We start from the raw sequence: 25275 nt of genomic DNA on the forward strand, positions 1-25275 counted from the left end.
CACACGCTCCAGCAGGTATATCTCTCTAGTCACCCCCAAAACCAATTCTTTCTTTGGCCGCCTCTCCTTACAGTTCTCTGCTGCCAACGACTGGAACGAACTACAAAAATCTCTGAAACTGGAAACACTTATCTCCCTCACTAGCTTTAAGCACCAACTGTCAGAGCATCTTACAGATTACTGCACCTGTACATAGCCCACCTATAATTTAGCCCAAACAACTACCTCTTTCCCAACTGTATTTAATTAATTTATTTATTTTGCTCCTTTGCACCCCATTATTTTTATTTCTTCTTTGCACATTCTTCCATTGCAAAACTACCATTCCAGTGTTTTACTTGCTATATTGTATTTACTTTGCCACCATGGCCTTTTTTGCCTTTACCTCACTTCTCACCTAATTTGCTCACATTGTATATAGACTTGTTTATACTGTATTATTGACTGTATGTTTGTTTTACTCCATGTGTAACTCTGTGTTGTTGTATCTGTCGAACTGCTTTGCTTTATCTTGGCCAGGTCGCAATTGTAAATGAGAACTTGTTCTCAACTTGCCTACCTGGTTAAATAAAGGGGAAATAAAATAAAATTAAAATAAACATTGTACTGTATTCATTGACGTCAACATGGAATTCAAGAGGGAAACTACATCTGAAATAGATTTGTAATCAAATGAGTTGACAGTATTTATACAAATGAATGAAATGGAGACACAACCCACGGAAATAATTATCCTTATCTGATGCCAATTTAGGCCAACATGGCATCCTGCTTCAGAAGTATGTCGAGATGTTTTATTTATTTTACTAAGCAAGTCAGTTAAGAACAAATTGCCCTATGAGACTCCCAATCACGGCCAGTTGTGATACAGCCCAGGATCAAACCAGGGATCGATCCCAGGTCTGTAGTGACACCTCCAGCATTGAGATGCAGTGCCTTAGACCACTGTGCCACAACTCCTTTAACTGTGTACCCCAACTCCACCAATAATTCCTTACATGGGAAGAAGAAACTCCAAATGGGTGAAATTAGCAGAAATGAACCAAATCTCAGCGCAATTATCATTTGAAACCATTATGGTTTCAGTAAATTAGCTACAGTATAGACTTCATCTTCAACGACAGCATAGAATTGGAGTATATATATATAATCTCATGATTGCTGACACATCCTCGGTACAGATACCACAGTTTCTTATCGATGGCGGTTAACAGCATTACTGTTTCTACTGTAATTCTGAACACATTCAGACAAGCAATGCAGAGTGATCCACATAAGTGGTAACCTCACAGGGGTCAGTGACATTTTCCACTCATACCAAAGGAGCTCTCTGACATGCATTATCTGAGAGCGCATTTACCAGACTCCGATAATGGCAATAAACAGACAGCTCTGCCTACCTCCAAGAACAGCAGATACCAAACCAGATACAGCATATTCAGTAGAACATTTCTATTTAGTTTGACATTGAAAACTCTTTATAAAGCATCTCTGAGCCTTAACAAAAGGCCATCATTAAATATCAAATCCAAAAATAACATTTGCCACATGCTTTGCAAACAATAGGTGTAGACTAACAGTGGAATGCTTATTTACAGGCCCTTCCCAACAATGCAGAGATAATACAAGATGAGGAATAATTACGCAATGAGTAACGATAACCTGGCTATATACACGGGGTTCAAGTACCGAGTCGATGTGGAGGGGTACGAGGTAATTATGGTAGATAAGTACATATAAGTGACTAGGCAACAGGATAGATAATATGACAGATAACAGTAGCAGCAGCGTATGTGATCATATGTGAGTCAAAAGAGTTATTGCGAAAAGGGTCAATGTAGATAGTCTGGGTAGCTATTGGTTAACTATTTAATTAACTCTTTGGTGTCTGGAGTCTGCTACACTCACACAATCATGCACAAATTACTCATGTCAGTACATATTCAGTACAGTTTCTTCTCATCAACCAGAATTGACTAAAATGACCTTAGAAACCCTGCTTAGTGTTTGGAGCTGTTATTGTCCATTTCAGACTAATTCCATTTGCGCTTGAACTTGCCTAAAGTGTAGTGCAGGAGATATCTAGCATTTCTCCAATAAGACACCAACAAAACAATTCAAAAGCATTTTATAGTTCAAACTAACATCGCTGCTTTGTGTCTGATGAAGCAAGTAATTTGCGAACGATCAGACATTGAAACAACTCCATTATCAGCAGAAGACCATGGAATGTCAGTCTGGAAGAGGAAAATATACATTTTTAGGGGCTCCATAACTGGCATGGGGAATCTAACCAAGTGAATGTGTGAGGGTCCTGAAGGAGTGAAACCATTAATAAGAAAGCCATCTGTAACAGCTTTCCTCCTCTTCTGAGGAGTATGAAAGATCGGACCAATATGCAGCATGGTACGTGTCCATGTTAATATTTAATTAAACTGAACACAAAAAAAAATAAAAAAAATAATAAGAGAACGAACGAAAACGAAACAGTTCTGTCTGGTGCAGAGACAGAAAACAACTACCCACAAATCATAGTGGGAACACAGGCTGCCTAAGTATGGTTCTCAATCAGAGACAACGATTGACAGCTGCCTCTGATTGGGAACCATACCAGGCCAAAAGCAGAAATACAAAACATAGAACAAAAACATAGAACGCCCACCCCAACTCACGCCCTGACAAAACTAAAATAGAGACATAAAAAAGGAACTAAGGTCAGGACGTGACACCATCCCTCTCATCTGGGACGCGGAAATATCCTATGAGAACTGATTAGGTGGAAAATGTAATAAAATAGTTTTTATTGCATGCAGTTTGATGGGTTACTATAAATACAAGCATGCTTTTGTCATAAATAAACAAGGCAGATGAGGCTTTTTGTGTTAAACTAAATTTCAAGACGAACACATTACAATGTTGTAAAAGCTGTGACAAAGACTGTATTACATTAGTGTTTTCAATGGTTTAATTCACTCTCTGCAGACCACACATACTACTGTCACAGCTGTCAAAAGAAGTGGACCAAGGTGCAGGGTGGTGAGCGTACATTTTCCTTTTTATTCAAAATGTCGCCAACAAAACAACAAACGAAAGACACAACCGTGAAGCTTACAGTGCATTAGTGCAACAAACCAAGTTAACTACCCACAGTGAAGGAGGGAAAAAAGGCTACCTAAGTATGATTCCCAATCAGAGACAACGATAGACAGCTGTCCCTGATTGAGAACCATACCCGGCCAACACATAGAAACACAAATAAAGGACATAGAATGCCCACCCAAATCACACCCTGACCAAACCAAAAAGAGACATATAAAAAATGCTCTCTAAGGTCAGGGCGTGACAACTACTTACTACCTAAGATAAATGGCAGCCCTATAAGGCAAACAATGAATAACGACAGAGATCTGAGCCTTAATGACCCTGACACACATGACCATTAATGACACTTAATAAGTTGGGTTCCGTACACACTTTGCATACTTCACTAACGATAGGGGAGAGTATTCTACGCAACTGTGTCAATAATGTCAATAAGTCAATAATGAATTCTTCTCCTGGTCTGCTAATAACAAACAGCTTGCTGTGGCTGTGACTAAGTGAATAGTCTTACTTTGGCTCTCGTCCTCTGGCCTCAAGCGATGGGGGAACATGAAGTTCTCCTCCAGGGACTTGTCCAATAAAGCATGGCTGGAGCTGCTAACTGAGAGAGAGAGAGCGCGAGAGAGAGCGAGAGAGCGAGAGAGAGCGAGAGAGAGCGAGAGAGAGAGCGAGAGAGAGAGAGAAACAAGTGGTTAGATGATTGCTGTTATTGACTGTGTGTCCCGACACCAGAGGATAGGTGGCTTACTCAAGTGTTCTCTGACGAGGCCTTTACATATAAATTGCACTCTGACATGTTGAATATAATGTAGCCGATGAATGTGGCCAAATGCTTGATGTTTTTGTTGTCCTACAGTTTCAATAATGAGTGTGAAGGCCACAGAAGATAATTGCTTGTCATATAACTTTGGGAAGGATCAATTTGAGTTCACAACGAGTTGTTGTCGCCTACGCATATGAACAAGATGTTTGTAAAAGGCGAGTTTGTACTGTAATAACACGAGGTTCATTACATTTATAACAGGCATTATTAACAGGTTGTAAATACAAACCTTAAGAGGTACAGTATAGTATTTTGACTTGAGCACAATTACCTAACATTACTTTAGAATACATAATTTGTTTACATGGGCTGAAGTTAACAATCTGTTAACAACATGGCTTGAGTTCTACACAATAACCAAAAAGGGTTATTAAAAACTCCTTTGCCATGTTTGAAATGGGCACACATTGCTTGGGATAGTAGGATCAAAGTAGATCAACTATTGGTACTATTACATTAAGCTCTGTTTTGAAATAAGTCATTTTTATGGAACCCATTTTTTTAATAGCCCAATTTAGCTCTCATGAAAAACCAAAAGAACCAAAAGTTCAATACAAGGTAACCATTACAGAACAGCTCAGAACCTTCTCTCTGGATTGCCATACAGTATATCGAGTCCTCGCATTGCTACATACATTATTATCACCACCTTTGATTAAACACAACCCCTGTCTTCGGGCCTGTTTTAATCTTGGCAATAAAACCTCCACTTGTTTATAGAGGGTTGAACATTAAGATGTGTATCTTAATCGTATTAGTTAGGAATGCCTCCTCCCTGAATCTGTCTGTCCTTAGATTTCAATAACATCAGCTGAACTTAATTATCAAGTAATCCCTTTGGCTACGGCTTGTCCACACTTACTCAGTTAAATGAGGGTGGAGGGGATCAGGCTTGAATGTATACATCCTGGTCAGTGAGATTTACGTTCAAATAAAAAATGTGGAAAAACAAATTCTGGAAACCATATTTAAATGCCTTTTAATCTTCTACCACAGGAAGCATACAAGGTAATCTGGGATCTCAAGGCAGCTAGGTTTTCAGAATGTGTTAAAAAGAAAATATATATATATAAAAATAAACTATTCACAGAAGGGCCATAAACAAGATCAGGCCGCAGAGAAAAGTGTGTGAGCTCTGTTTTACCAAGGTATATACAGTAGGCCTACATTACCAGTAGTTTCACAGAGTGAGTGGCAGCAGAATAAGAATACCAGCAAGAATATCTATGCAAACAACATTAAGAGTTGCCTCATACACAGCCCACAGAAAGCACTCCTCTCCCAAACACTTTATATGCATCGTGTTATTTCTGAACAGGGTGCAACATCAGCACTGTTACAGTAAACCCTTAGAGGCTTAGGAATTCTAACACAAAGACCTGAATAAAGCTCTACTCAAGTTTCCTGATCCCTCTGACTCAAGGCTCCAGGCTACCGACACGCTTTACATCTCTGACTCGCCAAACAGGAACTCAGCCGAAGTGATTGAAACAAATCAAATGTGTATAAACAGATTAATTATAGACAACAAGACCGATTCAAAACAACGATTGACGATTTTTTAACTACAAAGTCACACAAAAATAAACTGGAGATGACAGTTTTAGCTCAAAGGGGTAGAGGGCCGGAAACAGGACATAACGCCAACAATCAGAGCCCTGGGGGTTAATGGACAAATCATGTGACACACCCCACGGTCCAATTAGGATCAACACACACTAACAGGAATAGGGGTTTTCACTGGGGGGTCAGCATAACTCAACCTCACAAGACTGGACAAAAGAGACAATAAAAATAAGCCCATACTAGTATCGCGTCATTCTAAAGATTGACCCCTGTATGAAAAGCTCACATGACAATAGACCGTCTGTATGTTGCCAGATGCTGAAGAAAAACATATGAGACATGGCCATGCTTGTGAAATTGGATTATTAAAAAAAAGCCACTCACTAAATGAAGTAGGCTGTAACTATATTGGTTACGATGCCATTTTTAATATTGTATAAAAACAACTGTTTCACTGCAAACAGGAACATATTTTCTCAGCTTAGATGCCATTAGATGCCTTATTCGCCGTTTGTCACACCAGCCTTCGCTTTGGCTCCCCCTCCTGTCCAGCTCAGGCGTTAGGCGTCGACGGCCTTCTAGCTGCTGCTGAACCTACTGCTGGTAAACGCCCTTCACTCATCCACCCCGTACTTGTCTCGTCATCATTACACACACCTGGTTCCAATCCCCACTCTATCACTGTATATATACTCCCTCTGCCATTTGTCTTCGTCGGTCATTGCAAATGTTACTTGTTTTCCTGAGAGGAATCTGTCCTACTATTTACAGTACTTTACATTTTGCACTTTGGGTTTGCCCTGGGCCTTTTTGTATATGAACATATATTTTGAGCACAACAAAGTTTGGGTTTCGTCCCACTTTGATCTATGGTGCTTAAATAAATTCAGTAGTTCTAAACCTGCGACTGCCTCCTGCCTACTCCTCTCTACACCAGTGACAGAATAACCGACCCAAGAAAACAGGAAGCAGCAGGACATCCCGACCTCTCAGCTGTAGGAGCAAAGCTCCACCACCCCAACTGGTGCCTGGAGCGCCTCGGGACTGCCATGGACAAGGTGCTTCTGGCTGTACGCCAAATACAGGCTACACCACCACCTTCCCAGCTCCCTGCAGTTGTTCCAGCCACCCCACCACCATCACCTAGTCCAGTGAGCAACGTCCACCTGCCGCTCTCCAAGGGGTTTGACGGCACCCAAGCTCATTGTAGGGGGTTTCTCCTGCAGTGTTAGGCCCGTCATGCCGGTATGGCCTCTGAGACGGACAAGGTGGCCTTGGTGATCTTGGTGCTGACAGGCTGGGCTCTGTAGTGAGCGCACATCATCTGGGAGAGGGACGGACCAGAAGTGTAGTCCTATGAGTGCTTCCGTGCCGTCTTCAACCACCCTACAGAGGGCTGAGAGGGAGGTGAGTGTCTCCTCTGTATACGCCAGGGGTACAGGACAGCGTCAGAGTACGTTCTGGATTTCCGGACAGTGGCTTCGTCCACTGGCTGGAACGACCAGGCCCTGTTGACGGTTTTCCTTAGCGGGCTACAGGCGGACATCCAGACCGAGCTGGCCTGTTGCGATGAGGGCCTCACGCTGTACAGGAACCTCCAGCGAGATTGAGCCCACAGAGGTTTGGCACGACGCACCTTCACCCCGAGGGACGCCAACAGCAACATCAACAGGGTCTCTGCTCCTACTGCGGGACCACCCCTGGAACATCTGTCCCAGAAGGAGAACCAGGTGATTAAGCGACAGGCAGAGGAGCACTCCTGCACCTTCACAGGTAGGCGTGGACGTGCCTTGCTCTGTCCACCCAGCCCATCCTCCTTCCTGTCACCTTCCCTGACTATCCTGGCCCCCCACTGAGTCCTGCCCTAGTGGACTCAGGTGCTGCAGGCAATTTCCTAGACCGGTCAGTGGCCTTATCATTACGCATTCCTCTAGACCCTTTTTAACTCCTATCCCAGTCCTTGCCCTAGACAACCGTCCCCTCGGAACAGGACTGGTGTGCCAGACCACGATTCCCATTTCCCTCACATTTACTCACAACCACCTTAAACTCTCCTGCACACGGTGCAGTTTTAGGTTTCAGGGGAGGTGTCTCTGTGTCAATCTGTGCCACCTCCCTGGAAACCACCCACGTCCCTAACACTATGGAGCACCGGGACCTACAGGTGGCCTTTTCAAAGACTCGTGCCACATGCTTTCCCCCACATCGCTCATGGGACTGCAATATCGACCTACTGTCTGGTTCTAACCTCCCGCGTGGGCACATCTACCCTCTCTCGCATGCAAAGACCGAAGCCATGGAGGCCTATGTCCAGGAGGCGCTGGACTAAAGATTAATTTGTCCGTCTACCTCTCTGGCCACCTCCAACTTCTTTTGTGTGAAGAAGGAGGGAGGTCTCCGCCCCTGTATCGATTACTGGATACTAAGTAAAGCAATTGTTAAATTCAGTTATCCCCTGCCTCTCATACCCACTGTGATCGAACAGGTTCTAAGTACTTTACTAGATTGGATTGGCGCAGTGCCTACAACCTGGTGCACATCAGAGAGGGGGATGAATGGAAGACCGCCTTCAGCACCAGCACCGGGCGCTACGAATACAGGGTAATGCCCTACAGCCTGACAAATGCACCCTCAGTGGTTCAATCATTTATTAACAAGGTGTTTAGAGACATGTTGGGTTGCTGGGTAGTGGTGTACATAGACGACATCTTGGTGTACTCCACTACACGCATGCAACAAGTCTCCTGTCAGGTCCGTTTTGGAGAGAGGGCATCACCTCCCTACGGCCCTGCAAACCGAGGAGACTCTCTTTTCTCATGTCTTCCTGCACTACGGGTTCCCGGAGGACATGTGGGCTTTCATGGAATGACTGGGGGTCATGGTCAGCCTCACCTAAGGGTACCGTCCCCAATCAAATGGGCAGGGGGAAAGGGTATATCAGGAACTGGGTAGGTACCTTCGTAGTTACTGTCAGGACCGGAAAGGGGAGTGGGCTGCATTTCTGCCTCGGGAAGAATACGCACAAAACTCCCTCCGTTACTCCTCCACTAACCTCACACCCTTTCAGTGTGTTCTAGGCTATCAGATCAAGGTTCCTGCGGTGGACGATTGGTTCCAGTGCGCAGAGGAGGTATGGAACACCGCACACACCCGTCTCCAGTGCATCGTCCTCCAGCAGAAGGCGCAGGCTGATTGTCAGTATGGTCTTTCACCCCAGTGACAGGGTCTGGCTTTCTACGAAGGACCAGCCCCTCCGCCTGCCCTGCCCGAAGCCAAGCCCGTCATTTGTGGGGCCGTTCAAAGTCCTGAGGAGAGTCATTGAGGTGACGTACAGATGACAGCTCTTCGTCAATTACCGTATCTCACCCTAATTTCATGCATCTCTCCTCGGGACGGTGGAAGCTGGTCCCTTGTCTCGTGCTGGACCCCAGAACGCACCTCCCGCTCTCTTGAACGTCGAGGGTCCCCCCGTCTGCAGTCTGTTGGCTCATGGCATTGTGGGGGGTTTCTCCAGTACTTGGTCGACTGGAAGGGGTACGGTCCCGAAGAGCGGTGCTGGGTTCTGGCGTGGGACATCCTGGATCGTTCTCTTATTCGCGACTTCCACAGGCATCGTCCAACCGACAAGCACTGCATCTCCGGGATCATCCCCAAGGTCGGCAGCGCACCGCCTCGGGGGAGGGGTGGGGTTACTGTCACACCAGCCTTTGCTTTGGCTCCCCCTCCTGTCCAGCTCAAGCTTTTGGCAATAATTGACAGCACCATGGTGAACAAAGGGCACATGTACGCAAATACAATCAGTGGGAATAGGGGCCAGGTGTGCTCAATGAAAGTTCCAGAGGGATCTGTGACAGTACCCCGTCGCAGCGTCATCGGACGGGCCATTCCTGCTGTCTCCCTGTCTCCCATTCTGTGACGTTGGCATGAAGGATCGGGAGACAGACGCAATCAGGTTTTTATTTAGCCCAAATTACGGTGTGCCGTAGAAAGGCACGGGGACAAAGACCAAACAAACACGTACACAAAACACAGTGTTGAAATCCAAAAAAAAGAGCCAGGAGTACCATAAAATAAATACACACGGGCACAATGATTATCTCACGGGACAAGACCCGTAATCATCTACACAATCCACAAGGGCACGAAAGCCCAAAACACACAACACAGGTACTTACACGCACCAACAGACATTGTAACAATAATCGTCAGCGCCAGGGTGAACAAAGGGCACATAAACTCAGCAAAAAAGAAACGTCCTCTCCGCTGTCAACTGTGTTTTTGTCAGAAGACTTAACATGTAAATATTTGTATGAACATAAGATTCAACAACAGACATAAACTGAACAAGTTCCACAGACATGTGACTAACAGAAGCGAGAAACGCGAATCGGACCATCACCCCGGGTCAGACAAAACCGTGACTCGTCAGCGAAGAGCACTTTTTACCAGTCCTGTCTGGTCCAGCGACGGTGGGTTTGTGCCCATAGGCGACATTGTTGCCGGTGATGTCTGGTGAGGACCTGGCTTACAACAGGCTCTCAAGCCCTCAGTTCTGCCTCTCTCAGCCTATTGTGGACAGTCTGAGCACTGATGGAGGGATTGTGTGTTCCTGGTGTTCCAACTCGGGCAGTTGTTGTTGCCATTCCAGCAGGAACCCTGGGCATCTTTTTTTAGTGTTTTTCAGAGTCAGTAGAAAGGCCTCTTTAGTGTCCTAAGTTTTCATAACTGTGACCTTAATTTTCTACCGCCTGTAAGATGTTAGTGTCTTAACGACAGTTCCACAGGTGCATGTTCATTAAACCCTTTACAAAGAAGATCTGTGAAGTTATTTAGATTTTCACAAATTATCTTTGAAAGACAGGGTCTTAAAGAAGGGACGTTTCTTTTTTTGCTGAGTTTATATACCAATACAATCAGTTGGAATAGGGGCTAGGTGTGCACAATGAAAGTTCCAGAGGGATCCATGACAGGTTCGCCCTGTGACTTTTTGTTTATGAAGATATATTTTGAGCACAACAGCGTTTGGTTTTTGTCCGGCTTTGATCTATGGTGCTTAAATAAATTCAGTAAACCTGCGACAGCCTCCTGCCTACTCCTCTCTATACCAGTGACACCATTTGCCATTTGGCTTCAAAATAAAGCATTTGTTGGTTCAATTTAACAGTTGGCATGTTTTATTGAAGACACTAAAATGCATAAATTTATGTTTAATTTGGGGGCGTTGGCTTCTTCGCTAGCTACTGACTATGAAATGAAGCAAAGATGTTTCCAGAGTAAGGGATTGTTTGACTGTTTACCGTCACATGTGCGGTTCAAGGCTGAGATGACGCCCTAAGATTGGCTCTAAAAATGTAACAAAAGAAAAATATATTCAATCATCAACCACAGGATATCTGGTCATCTTCAGAAATGAAAGGAATGGATGATCTGGCTCATTAGCTAGTGCAGGCCCAGCCTCAAAGCAGAATCTGTGATTCAGGTCCAGGCTGTGTCGTGTGCAAGCTACTCCAGCTGCACAGGCGACGGAGCACATTTGACGGTGACAGCTGGGCCTGCTTAGCCAACCAGCTTCACAGCTCCACACTGCCAACACGCTCCTAAGCAGACCCGTCTCTCCTCTACTCCTCTTCTCAGAACATCATGCAGCAGAACGACGTCTTCTTACATCCTCTGTTCCCTGCTGAGTCATCCACTGGAAGAGCATCCGCCTGCTTCCGAAAGGCTTTATCCCCTCTGGGGAAGAGTAATGTCAACTTACACTATAGCCCCATGATCTAAGACAACGCCCCACGGTCTGAAGACAAAGATGGTATTCCACAGCATTTCAACGCAATTACACAAACCTGGGTTCATAACCTCCCTGCCGTGCTCCAGATTTAGTTCAACTTCAAAAGGTAGTGCCTGGTGTACCGGGCACGCACTACAAAAACCCCATACTTGGTAGAAATGTTTACTCTTGATAACAGCCTTTTGTGTATGTTTGAGTGATTTTAATGGTTTACATGTGTTCCATTTCACCTCACACCTTTCATGCTCTGAGATCTGTGAAACAGAACAAACACCTACAGTAAAACATTTAAAAATGGACTAGATATTTAGTTCAGGGAACACTGTAGCTTACAGTACATTCTCACACCGGAGCGTTTTGCTCATTATATTTTCAGTCTTTTGTTCTTTCCAAGGGTTCCAGTACATAGTGGATTATGATATGGTAATACATCAGTACTGAGCTATTTCAGATATTTCCAAATTGTATTCTGACCAAAAGGGTGCCCAAAACGTACAATACTTGATATCATCTGTAGGAAAATTAACTCATTCACAGAAAAGGTCTTTAGAAGGGAGCAATTTATTTGCAACGTTGTTTTAATGAAATCCACATCCTAAGGCATGGTTTGTTGTAGAGGGACATCAACTAGAACCAGTGGTCTGCATCATTCCCAACTGACACCAGTTTACATCCTGTTTTAGTCATGCACTGTCCATTCATGCAGAAACGCCTAAACATATCAGATGTCTCACACATGTTGGTGTTAAAAGCTCTGCAGGATGTACAGGAGCTGGTGCTGTACCCACTAAGAGGGTATGTCCAGAGGGATATCCTAATAATAAAGCTTTGGCAGTGCATGGGCAATTTACTGACGCTAAAAGGCATAAACCATGGTGCTATTCTTCCAATGGACCATTGAATGCCTGTCACAGTGATACAACTCACTCATCGTCACCATCTTTCCTAAGTCGCCAGAAAAGCCTCCATTTACTATCAAGGCAAAAATCATATCACAAATGTTCTGAGCATCAGCCTTGCCTTTTTCTAATCTAGTTTAAGAAAGTTCAATCAGGAAGGCTGGTCCGAATGCTCATTTAACTTCATCCAGTAGGCTTAACATAATTCAATTTGTTTCCTTTTCTACGGGCATATTGGGAATGAATACAAATGTATCATCAACATAGCGTCTTGTTTCTTCTCCTCGTTCCTATTAGCCGTGTGTGGAATGTCTTTCACCTACTTACCTCATAGCCTTTACGCACGGCACAATAATGCACATTCATCACGCTGGCTGTTTAACCTCCGGGCTCACTCTTGCAATTAGCACCTTCCTCTCTCTCAGCCAATGGGCTTAAATCTGGGGATGTATTTAAAATGTCCACCTACGCTCGTTCTCTCACTTTTCGACAAGCATCCACCTCCTCACCACTATAATAACCTGAAGGCCTGTCATCAGCGGGGGAAAGGAGTTCCAATGATGGAAGCCAGCAGACCCGCATAGGGCTACCTGCCATCACATCATCTGGCTCCGAGGATCTTCCCTTGGAGACAAGACCATTCCCCAAACCATTTATTAAAATGTCATAACGCATTCTGTCATTGTTGTTCATTCGGTTAGGCCTGTGCTCGATTGAATTAGCTGAAGGTCCAAGTAGGAGTCTTCATTTAGCCAATAACTAACAAGGCTTGCCAAATGGAATCTTCAGTATTCACAAAGGAACGTTTCTGTAGTGATGTGGCTTGGAAATTGAAACCTGACAAATGAGTCCGACACACTTCCTTCAAACACATTGAACCACAAGGGTATACTTTATCACCATTTAACGAAAACGAGGAGGGATAAGACTCCCATGAGCTTAAAATAGGAAGTAACTCTTGGACATTGGGCTCCCTTGTAAAAATAGATTATCGATTTGATTCCAAGTGTAATCCTTTTCTATTCTGTTATGATACTGTATATTGTGTATCCACGCCTACTTAGGGACTCGTACAATACAGCTTCAGCATCAATATAATATCTACAGCATGATCTAACTCAGAGCCATTAGTGTCCTCCTAAGTGAAGCAGTTATGTTCGACCTTGAATTCAAACCAGCTCCAGAGGCTAAGGAGTATCTTGGAAGAAGAGGAGACAGACAGTGGAGTCACGGATAAACAGAGCAGCACATCTGTTGAACACATCTGTTCTCTTCATTAGAAGTGCTTGACATTCATTAGGTTCCAGGACAGTGAAACCACACCGCGCTCTTCACCACGCCTGTCAACAGGAATGTTTTCCTCATTAACTGAAGGCTTTCACATTCCTGTCATATTATATAGAGCTGAGATGAAGCAGTTCTGTTCCTTACCCTGTATAGAGGTAATAATGATCAGATATAACAAGGGATTATGTCCTGCAGTCAACTTCCTTCAAACACTATACTGTACATTAGTGGAATGAAAACAGGTTAATATGTGTCTTCCTGACTGGTATCCATTCAGGGAGGAATATTGCCCTTTTCATTTATTCCACTCCAGCAGGGAGACTGACAAAATCCAGCAACTTAACTGGTCAGCCTATGTTAATTAGGTCTACTGTTAGTCTGTAACTGGTAGTAGATTTACTGTGGTTACAGACTTAAGTAGCTCTGGAGTCAACCAAAAACATATTTGCTGAAACTCATTGTTCTAAAAGACGAGGAAGATGTCAATCTGAAGAATTCAAGCCCTATTAATAGGAAGTTAGAGCACCGCATGTTTTAAGACATAGAGAACTAAACCTATGACAACAGAACATTGAATTCCAAAACATGGTCATGACCCACCACAGGAAATTGTGTTTAAGGTTTTATTTTCTTGCTCATTCCAGACATATCGTATGGGGCTGTCCACCAGAACTCTGACACACGCCACTGACACATCGAGGAGAACAGTGCTGCAGAAAATAAAATACACAGGAGACTGGGCTCTTGTGATTACAGATATCCTCAAGAGCCCAGAGGTAAAACTCAGCAGAATCTGCTCTCTGTTAATCAGCCAGCCAAAATACCACGACAGTGTTTTCATGCTAGTGAAAATTGGCAATTTCCAAAGGCGTTTGTTCAGGGGGAACCCTAGATCTGGACAGACCACAGACAGGATGGAAATATCCAGGCCTCCAGCTGTAATAAGTTCCTCTTTGTTTTTCAAACTAAACACAACTGGGGACAGGGTCTGTGCTGCAACTTGTCTCATCCTTTTCTACCCAGAGAGACTATTTGACCACTAGGAAAAACATGGCTACCACACCGCAAGACCATAACAAAATACAGGGTCTGTTGTTGGAGCAAAATGCTGGTCTTCTCCCTCCCCACTTCTAAGGACCTATTCATATGCAGTGAATCAGGCTTTTGGCATTTCCCAAAAATTACACCATAATTGAATTTATAATTTAATTGGTTGCAGCTAGGCTTGAATTAGATTCAGGGGTTCCTCAGACCCCTGTCCTTCCATTTACACTAAAAGCCCACATCATCCAGACATTCTGCCCCCCCACACACACACACACACACATCCTCTCTATCCCCCATTCATCCACTCACCTCATCACAACCTCACTTTCCCATTATTACATTGTAAAGTGAGGTTTTATATAATCTTCAGTTCTTGTCTCTGTCAGTGGAAATTGGCCATTTTTCGAGGACTTTGTTCAGGAGGGACAGGAAGGAAATATGAGCCACCACAACCACCACAACCTCGCTTTCCCATTAACACATTGAAATCTATATGCTATGATGACATACATCCGAGATTCAAGATTGATAAAAACACATCTGGACAAATTCGGGAATAAGTTTGGGTGTGAGGACGAGTCGGAAATGGGTCACTGCAGCACCAGTGCCGTATTCGCTTGTTACCTTAGCTAAACATGAGCACAATTCCCACCTGTATTTACAGACCCGCCTACCCAAACTCGTGACTTCTTGAGAGAGTTGAGGAGTCTCCCCAGATTTTGTTTGCTGAATATCAGAGAAAAGCTGACATTCTCCCCAGACTTTGTGCCGTTGCCTACAGGCTTACGCTGCTCCAAGTTCGGGGATATCCGAGACTATGCATAATGTTGGTCAAATTATATTATATGACCAAAGGTATGTGGACACCTGCTCGTCGAACATCTCATTCCAAAATCATGGGCATTAATTTGGAGTTGGTCCCCCTTTGCTGCTATAACAGCCTCCACTCTTCTGGGAAGGCTTCCCAATAGATGTTGGAACATTGCTGTGGGGACTTGCTTCCATTCATCCACAAGAGCATTAGTGAGGTTGGGCGATTAGCCCTGGCTTGCAGTCGGCGTTCCAATTCATCCCGAAGGTGTTTAATGGGGTTGAGGTCAGGGCTTTGTGCAGGCCAGTAACAGTCTTTCACACAGATGTCGATAAACCATTATGGACCTCGCTTTGTGCACAGGGGCATTGTCATGCTGAAACAGGAAAGGGCCTTCCCCAAACTGTTGCCACAAAGTTGGAAGCACAGAATCGTCTACAATGTCATTGTATGCTGTAGCATTAAGATTTCCCTTCACTGGAACCAAAGGGCCAAGCCCGAACCATGAAAAAAAGCTCCAGACCATTATTTGTCCTCCACCAAACTTTACAGTTGGCACTATGCATTGGGGCAAGTAGCTGTCACACCCAGACCTGGTGGCTGCCCTTTTTCCCACCTGTGGTTGTGGGAAGTTGACTTTGTTTAGGGCACATAGCCTTTAGCTTCACGGTTTGTTTATTGTTGTGTTCTGCGTCATTTTCCAAATAAAGAGAAAATGTACGCTCACCACGCTGCACCTTGGTCCTCTTCCTTCAACAGCCGTGACAGAACTTCCCACCACCAACAACGGACCAAGCAGCGTGGTAAGGTGGAATGGACGTGGGAGGACATTTTGAATGGCAAGGGATCCTGGACGTGGGAGGAGATCCTGGCCGGGAAGGATCGCCTGCCCTGGGAGCAGGTAGAAGCAGAGAGGAAGGCGAAGGCAGCAGCTAAAGCAGAGAGGAAGGCGAAGGCAGCAGCTAAAGCAGAGCGGCAGCGTTATGAGGGAACACGGCTAACAAGGTTGCCCGAGAGGCAGCCCCCCAAAAAATTTGAGCCAGGCTTCCCGTGTGTCTCTCCACTCCAGTGATGATCCATGGCAAGAAGCCTCCAGTGATGATCCATGGCAAGAAGCCTCCAGTGATGATCCATGGCACGAAGCCTCCAGTGATGATCCATGGCACGAAGCCTCCAGTGATGATCCATGGCACGAAGCCTCCAGTGATGATCCATGGCACGAAGCCTCCAGTGATGATCCATGGCACGAAGCCTCCAACGACGGTCTCCATCCAGAGCCTCCAGAGACGGTCTCCAGTCCGGAGCCTTCAGCGACGGCCTCCAGTCCGGAGCCTCCAGCGAGGGTGCCCAGTCCGGGGCCCGCAACGAGGGTTCCCAATCCGGGGCCCACAGCGAGGGTGCCCAGTCTGGGGCCCGCAGCGAAGGTGCCCAGTCCGGGGCCCGCAGCGAGGGTACTGTATAACGCCCTGATAATTTTTATGTCTCTATTTTGGTTTGGTCAGGGCGTGAGTTGAGGTGGGTATTCTATGTTCTATGTTGTGTAGTTCTATGTTTTAGCCGGGCAGGGTTCTCAATCAGGGACAGCTGTCTATTGTTGTCTCTGATTGAGAACCATACTTAGACTGCCCTTTTTCCCACCTGTGGTTGTGGGAAGTTAACTTTGTTTAGGGTACATAGCCTTTAGCTTCACAATTTGTTTTTGTAGTGTTTATTGTTTTGTTCGGCGTCATTTTCCAAATAGAGAGAAAATGTACGCTCACCACGCTGCACCTTGGTCCTCTTCCTTCAATGAAGCGTGATTCAACACACCAGCGAATGCGTTTCCACTACTCCAGAGTCCAATGGCGGCGAGCTTTACACCACTCTAGCCGACACTTCGCATTGAGCATGGTGATCTTAGGCTTGTGTGCGGCTGGTCGGCCATAGAAACCCATTTCATGAAGCTCCCGACGAACAGTTCTTGTTCTGACATTGCTTCCAAACTCAGTTTGGAACTCGGTAGAGTGTTGCAACCGAGGACATCGCTTCAGCACTCAGCGGTCCCATTCTTTAAGCTTGTGCGTCTTACCACTTCGTGGCTGTGCTGTTGTCACTCCTAGACGTTTCCACTTCACAATAACAACACTTACAGTTGACCAAGGCAGCTCTAGCAGGGCAGAAATTTTACAAACTGACTTCTTGGAAAGGTGGCATCCTATGACGGTGCCATGTTGAAAGTCACTGAGCTCTTCAGTAAGGCCATTCTACTGCCAATATTTGTCTATGGTGATTGCATGGCTGTGTGCTCGATTTTATACGCCTGTCAGCAACGGGTGGGGCTGAAATAGCCAAATCCACTAATTTGAAGGGTTGTCCAGATACTTTTGTATATATACTGTAGATGGCATCATCTGGTTAGAAAAGGTGAGAACCTTTAAATTCTGCATTAAAATCAACAATTCCATAGTGAGTCATGCAATCTACGGTACAGAAGGTCATCACTTAATAGACGTGTCAGTCTGTATTCCATTCAGGGAGGCCTGCAATCTAACTGCTTCAATCATTCACTTAACATACATTTAGGGATTGTTTAACTGAAAACATGTTGAAAGTCTTTATCATTTAGAATAATATCTAAAAGGGGTAAATACATTTTCACAGCCTGGTTTTGATGATCCACCTGGAAATGGCTCATCACTGGCTTATGAAGGAGCAGGAGCATACCATGGACAGTTTTGTACACGAAATCAGATGCTTACCTATTGGGAGCACTACTTTATTTAATAAAATACTATTTAATACAACTTTAATACATTTTTGTTTAAGATAAATACATTTCCATCATCTTCACTCTGGTGAATTATCCTTCTTCCTGTTTTGTCTTAGAGAGACATTCTTCTATGTTTTGGAGTCTAGTTTTTTTGGTCTGTTATTTTCTGTTGTTTTTTGGTTTAAAAATGATGTCCAGTGGGTCCAGGTATTTACAAAGGGGTCAGGTTTCAAGTGTATTTTAGCTGTTATTTGTTCCATATCTTGGATTTTGTTGGTTATGTTGGTCTAGTCCTGGATGGTTGGTATCTGAGGTGATAGCCAGTGTCTTGTTATTGCTTTCTTACTTCTGGCCAACAAGATGTTATATAGCTGGCCTCCTGAGTGGCACAGCAGTCTAAGGCACTGCATCACCATGCTAGAGGCGTCACTAAAGACCCTGGTTCGTTCCCAGGCTGTGTCACAACTGGCCATGTTCGGGAGTCCCATAGGGCGGAGCACAATTGGCCCAGTGTCGTCCGGGTTAGTGGAGGGTTTGGCTGGGGTAGGCAGTCATTGTAAAATAACATTTTGTTCCTAAAATATTGGGCCATGTGTTTAGCAGATGTAAAGCACATCAGATAGTAAAACGTTGTCATTCACTACTTAAGAATTCGAACATGTCTGAACATGCCATCATCACTCATTATTTCCCTCTAATTGAGCTTTAGGAGCAACAAGCTACAAAATGATTTGCATCAAAGGCACCATCTGCAGTATATTATTGTGTTTTCTAAAATGTCCTTGAGTCTTTAAAGGGTTTTCGTATTCTTCCTCTTTATTCAAATATATTCACACACCGCGTTAATTGCTAATTGAGACAGGATTCACAATTAGCTGCTTACTTAAATGAACAGCCCATCTGTTCAATTACATTGACGATTCATACAGTAAAAATAAAACTATTAATATGGCATCATAATAAACACATTCACGTGAGAATCAAAGTATTGGAGGTTATAGAGCACAGCGTAATTGAAAAATATTCATACCCCTTGACCTAGAAAACATTTTGTTACGTTACAGACTTATTCTAAAATTAATTAAAACATTTCTCAATCCACATCAATCTAAACACAATACCCCATAGTGACAAAGCAAATTCAGGTTTTTATACATTTTTGCAAATGTATTACAAATTAAGAATAGGAATACCTTATTTACAAAAGTAATCAGACACTTTTCTATGAGATAAGGTGCATCCTGTTTCCATTGATCGTCCTTGAAATGTTTCTACAACTTGATTGGAGTCCACCTGTAGATAATTCAATGATTGTACATTATTTGGAAAGGAACACACCTGTCTCTATACAATTTCCCACAGTTGACAGTGCATGTCAGAGCAAAAACCAAGCAATAAGGTCAAAGGAATTTTCCACAGCACTCAGAGTCAGGATTTTGTCGAGGCACATATCTGGTGAAGGGTACCAGAAAATGCACATGACAGCTCGCTTGGAGTTTGCCAAAAGGTACCGAAAGGACTCACAGACCATGAGGAACAAGATTCTCTGGTCTGATGAAACCAAGATTGAACTATTTGGCCTGAATGCCAAGCGTCACGTCTGGAGGAAACCTGGCAACATCTTATGGTGAAGCATGGGGGTAGCAGCATCATGCTGTGGGGTTGTTTTTCAGCGGCAGGGACTGGGAGACTAGTCAGGTTTGAGAGAAAGATAAACGAAACAAAGTACAGAGAGATCCTTGATGGAAACCTGCTCCAAAGCGCTCAGGACCTTAGACGGGGGCGAAGGTTAATCTTCCAACAGGCCAACGATCCCAGAATTGAATCCGATCAACATCTCGAGACACCTGAAAATAGCTGTTCAGTGTCGCTACCCATCCAACCTGACAGAGCTTGAGAGGATCTGCAGAGAAGAATGGGAGAAACACCCCAAATACATGTGTGCCAAGCTTGTAGCGTCATACGCAAGAAAACTCAAGTCTGTAATCGCTGCCAAAGGTGCTTCAACAAAGTACTGAGTAAAGGCTCTGAATACTTATGTACAGTTGAAGTCTGAGGTTTACATACACCTTAGCCAAATACATTTAAACTCTGTTTTTCACAATTCCTGACATTTAATCAGAGTAAAAATTCCCTGTTTAAGGTCAGTTAGGATCACCACTATTTTAAGAATGTGAAATGTCAGACTAATAGTAGAGAAAATTATATATTTCAGCTTTTATTTCTTTCATCACATTCCCAGTGGGTCCAAAGTTTACATACACTCAATTGGTATTTGGTAGCATTGCCTTGAAATTGTTTAACTTGGGTCTAATGTTTCGGGTAGCCTTCCAAAAGCTTCCCACAATAAGTTGGATGAATTTTGGCCCATTCCTCCTGACAGAGCTGGTGTAACTGAGTCAGGTTTGTAGGCCTCCTGGCTCGCACACACTTTTTCAGTTCTGCCCATAAATTCTCTATAGGATTGAGGTCAGGGCTTTGTGATGGCCACTCCAATACTGTACCTTGTCGTTAAGCCATTTTGCCACAACTTTGGAAGTATGCTTGGGGTCATTGTCCATTTGGAAGACCCAGTCAAGGGGTCTGAATATTTTCTCAATGCACTCTAAATATTCTTGCCAAGTCCAACATTCCCAAAAATCCAGTCTCCAACCTAACGTTAACTACATTACCATAGCATAAAGTTAGCATATTGAATCAGCTATGACAGCACAGACAGGTTTTCACAATGGCCTGAACAGCTCTTCCATAGAAGATCCTCTTTACACTACACTAGTTTGACGACACATACTAGTTCCTCGACACATAGTTTTGTAGTGTAAAGAGAGTGATCTAGCTTCAAAACTCTCTCTCCCAAGCCACTTTGGTATCTACAGTAGTGTGGGACACTCCTCTGAGTGGTATAGTATAAAGACAATGGCTCTCCAACGCCTCATGCCCCTGCAAACTGCACGCAGAGACAATCAAATGTTATACATGAGTTCTGACTCTAGGTATGTAGAAACAGGGCTTAGATGACAAAATCTCGCGCCACCCCTTTAAGTTCAAACATATTGAGCAGTGGTGCAAATTAGAGCCATGAGTGCACTGCTTGCTCCTCATCTCCCTACAGTGTATAGGTACGCATCAGTTATATTTCCGATTGGTGTCAACATAATTACATTTTCATGCTTTTGGGAGTAGAATGTATTTTTTAATTTTTTATTTTATCAACAGAAATGACCTTATCACAGTCGTTCTATAAAAAAAAAATCTCACGGGAGGCAGTGACCCCCACTACTTACTTTGCCACCGCTGCTGAAATAAATCAGAAGGGAAACACTGCATCTATCTACAATAATATGATGTATAGGCTACTGTACATATGTCTGTACAAAGACTGTTTACAATAGCAGTATCCTACCCTAAAGGAGCTCCCTCCCAACTGAGATTTTCTCCAGTAGACATGTCGTGTAAGAAATGCGTAATCAACGTACCACTCTACTCATGTAACATGCCTGCTTGACGTCACATCAACATGAGTTTTTTATTTTATAGATTAGATCTGCCTCAAGAAAAAGGTAACTGGCACTTGCATTGAATTCATTCAGCTTGTATATCAATTCAAAACAATCAAATTAAGTTAGAGTACAAGTAACTGAAATCAATGTGAAGCTTCAGCAAGTATGGACAGTAGATTTCAAAGACAACATATAGAGAAATGACCTTTGCCGTCTGCTGTTGGTGATAATTTCACCTAGACAGAATACTAAGCATTACTGGAGGGGAGGGGGGGGGCAGACGTTAATTGCGGTTCTTCTTATTAAAACACAAATTAAGTTAAGCCTCCTTTCTCTTCTTGGTTATTGAAAAGTCTACAGTGAACAAGAATCCCTACAGTATAGCTCAATGATTCCAATGAGAGTGTCTCTGAGTCGTACATGGTTATTTTGATGAATCAATTATATTTTCAGAAGTAACCTCAAATCAGGTTTCGATTCCTTCCTTACTTTTGGCAGTTGCTTCTTCAATCATACTAAAAGCAAAAGTCAAACCCAAACAATGCACAGGCCTATTTAGACTTAGACAAAGAGGCATAATTCTGGTAATAGTTAACTGGCATTTACAGGAAAACATTTCCGTCATCTTGCAGAACAACAAATGCTCAAACATGTTCTGCAAACTAAGTTGTAGAGGGGCTATTTTCATTAGTAAGCTAGAATAAGAACTAATTGACTGTGCCACAGCGGTGAAAATGATACCAATATTTGCTCATTCAGAGTGAGTACTGTGTCCTGTTTTCCCTTACGGAATATATATTTTTTGTGATTTTACTGTGATGACCATTGGATAGGTTATCTAATCAGTTATGTGGATAATAAGGGCAGCGAATCAACTATGCACCAGAAAACCAATGCCATTGGTGAAGCAATCTAAGCAATGCCAGGAAATAATACATAAAATCAGTAGAGAAGCATGGCTTCACTCTTAATGTCTCTTGCTTTGTAAAACCAATCCAAATAGACCTTACCGTGAAATGCGTACTTACGAGCACTTAACCAACAATGCAGAGTAAGTAAGAACGATTTGCTCAATAAACTAAAGTAAAAACAGAAACACAATAAATGAACAATAACGAGGCTATATACAATGGATACCGGTACCGAGTCAATGTGCAAGCGTACGGGTTAGTTGACGTAATTGAGGTAATACATTATATATACAAAAGTATGTGGACACACCTTCAAATGAGTGAATTTGGCCACTTCAGCCACACTCGTGCTGTTACTGTGAAGTGGAAACATCTAGGAGCAACAACGGCTCAGTGGCAAAGAGATATACACCACACAAGCTCAAAGAACCTGACCGCCGAGGGCCGAAGCGAGTAGCTTGAGTTCCAAACTGCCTCTGGAAGCAACGCCAGCACAATAAGTGTTTGTCAGGAGCTTCAAGAAATCGGTTTCCATGGCCGAGCAGTCGCACACAAGCCTAAGATTACCATGTGCAATGCCAAGCATCAGCTGGAGTGGTGTAAAACTCACCGCCATTGGACTCTGGAGCAGTGGAAACGTGTTCTCTGGAGTGATGAAACACACTTCACCATCTGGCAGTCCGGCGGACGAATCTGGGTTTGGCGGATGCCAGGAGAACGCTACCTTGCCCCAATACATAGTGCCAACTGTAAAGTTGAATAATGGTCTGGGGCTGTTTTTCATTGTTTGGTCTAGGCCCTTTAGTTCCAGTGAAGGGAAATCTTAACACGACAGCATACTCTGTGCTTCCAACTGTGTGGCAACAGTTTGGGGAAGGCCCTTTGCTATTTCAGAATGACAATGCCCCGTGTAAAAAGCAAGGTCCATACAGAACTGGCTTGTCTAAAACAGTGTGGAAGAACTTGACTGGCCTGCACAGTGCCCTGACCTAATTTTTCCCAAGATGGTGGTGCAGTAGGTAGGACGTGTGTATGTGTATCTGTCTCTGTCTTTGTCTTTTGTCTTTTCCTGTGTAAATAGACAGTATTTTTTGTATATATCTTAATCTCACATTCTATCTATGAACTAAATATACTTTCCTGCAACCCGCCTCACCCAACGTGGTACAGATCTGTATTTCTATTTCTTATAACTGGAGATGGAAGTTAACTAGCTACTAGTCTGTGTTAGCCACGGCTAGCGGTCCTCGCCTTTTTCCTCCGTCATCAGCCAGCCTTAGCTCGGACAACACCTCCCAGTCTGCACAGCGCGATATCAACCCAGAGCATATCAGACTGCTTCTCTCTACCATTTCACCGGATTCCTGCCGCTTTGGATCATTACACAAAATCATTACTCCGAATCATCACAGCTAGCTAGCTGCAAACGAGTGGCCACTGTTAGCTAACGCCTCTGTCCCGAAGCTAGCACCAGCTAGCCTTGAGCTGGCCTCGAGCTAGGCCCATATACCAGCTAATTCTAGGGCTACAATACCTCCTTTGCCAATTGGCCTGGACCCTTTATGGTTGACATGGAGCCTCGCAGATCCATCACGACTGGACTGCCGACGTGATCGCCCGATGTGGTTTCAGCAGGCTATTCTGTTACGATGTCGCCAAAGAACCAGCTACTAGCCTCGACCCGCTAGCTTTTCTGAACGCTGTGTCCCCTGCTCGCCTAGCGTAATAGTGATTACCGATCAGCACCTTGACTCACCTATTGCTGCTCTTTTGACCCTGTGATCACTCATTTACACAGCTGATGCCCCCTGGACTGTTTCAATAACATGGTACCTCATTTTGTTTACCTGTCGGCCCCAGCCTCGAACTCAGGTCCTGTATGTACCTAACTGACCCATTCTGCCCATTAATCGCCATTTACCCGTTGTTGTCTTAGCTCTCCTGATCAACACCTGTGATTGCTTTATGCATCTCTCTAATGTCCGTGTCTGAATCCTGTCTTAGGAAGGCCACCAAAAATTCTGTCATGCTATCCTGGTCTGTGCCCAAACAGGTCGAGCTTCTACTTTTAAAAATCTACCTTTCCAGAAATAAGTCTCTCACTGTTTCCGCTTGTTATAGACCCCCCTCAGCCCCCAGCTGACACCATATGTGAATTAATTGCCCCCCCATTTATCTTCAGAGTTTGCACTGTTAGGTGACCTAAACTGGGATATGCTCAACACCCTGGCCATCCTACTATCTAAGATAGATGCCCTCAATCTCACACAAATTATCATGGAACCTACCAGGTACCACCCTAAATCAGTAAACAAGGGCACCCTCATAGATATCATCCTGACCAACTTGCCCTCTAAATACACCTCTACTAGGATCTCAGCGACCACTGCCTCAATGCCTGTGTCCGTAATGGGTCCGGAGTCAAATTACCAACACCCATCCCTGTCAAAAGCTCCCTAAAACACTTCAGTGAGCAGGCCTTTCTTATCGACCTGGCATGGGTATCCTAGAAGGATATTGACCTCATTCCGTCAGTAGAGGATGCCTGGTTATTCTTTAAAAGTGGTTTCCTCACCATCTTAAATAAGGATGGCCCATTTAAAAAATGTATAACTAAGAACAGATATAGCCCTTGGTTCACTCCAGACCTGCCTGCCCTTGACCAGCACAAAAACATCCTGTGTCGTACTGCATTAGCATCGAATAGTCCATCCTGTGGCTAGCTTTTTGAAACAGAAATTTGCATCCTGTAACACAAACTCCCAAAAGTTCTGGGACACTGTAAAGTCCAT

General features: G+C 43.9%; 1 protein-coding gene across 3 annotated transcripts in view; it reads right to left on the reverse strand.

Annotated features, from left to right (window-relative positions):
• ltk (leukocyte receptor tyrosine kinase) overlaps nucleotides 1–25275 on the reverse strand; it is a 74589-nt gene that overhangs the window by 42471 nt on the left and 6843 nt on the right. For all 3 annotated transcript variants that reach the window (XM_035752592.2, XM_052496949.1, XM_052496948.1), the window contains one exon: nucleotides 3614–3703. In XM_035752592.2, coding sequence (XP_035608485.2) covers nucleotides 3614–3703 — 90 coding nt within the window. The remainder of the gene's footprint in view (nucleotides 1–3613; nucleotides 3704–25275) is intronic.

Source organism: Oncorhynchus keta, chromosome 35 (assembly GCF_023373465.1).
Source record: "Oncorhynchus keta strain PuntledgeMale-10-30-2019 chromosome 35, Oket_V2, whole genome shotgun sequence".
NCBI lineage: Eukaryota > Metazoa > Chordata > Actinopteri > Salmoniformes > Salmonidae > Oncorhynchus > Oncorhynchus keta.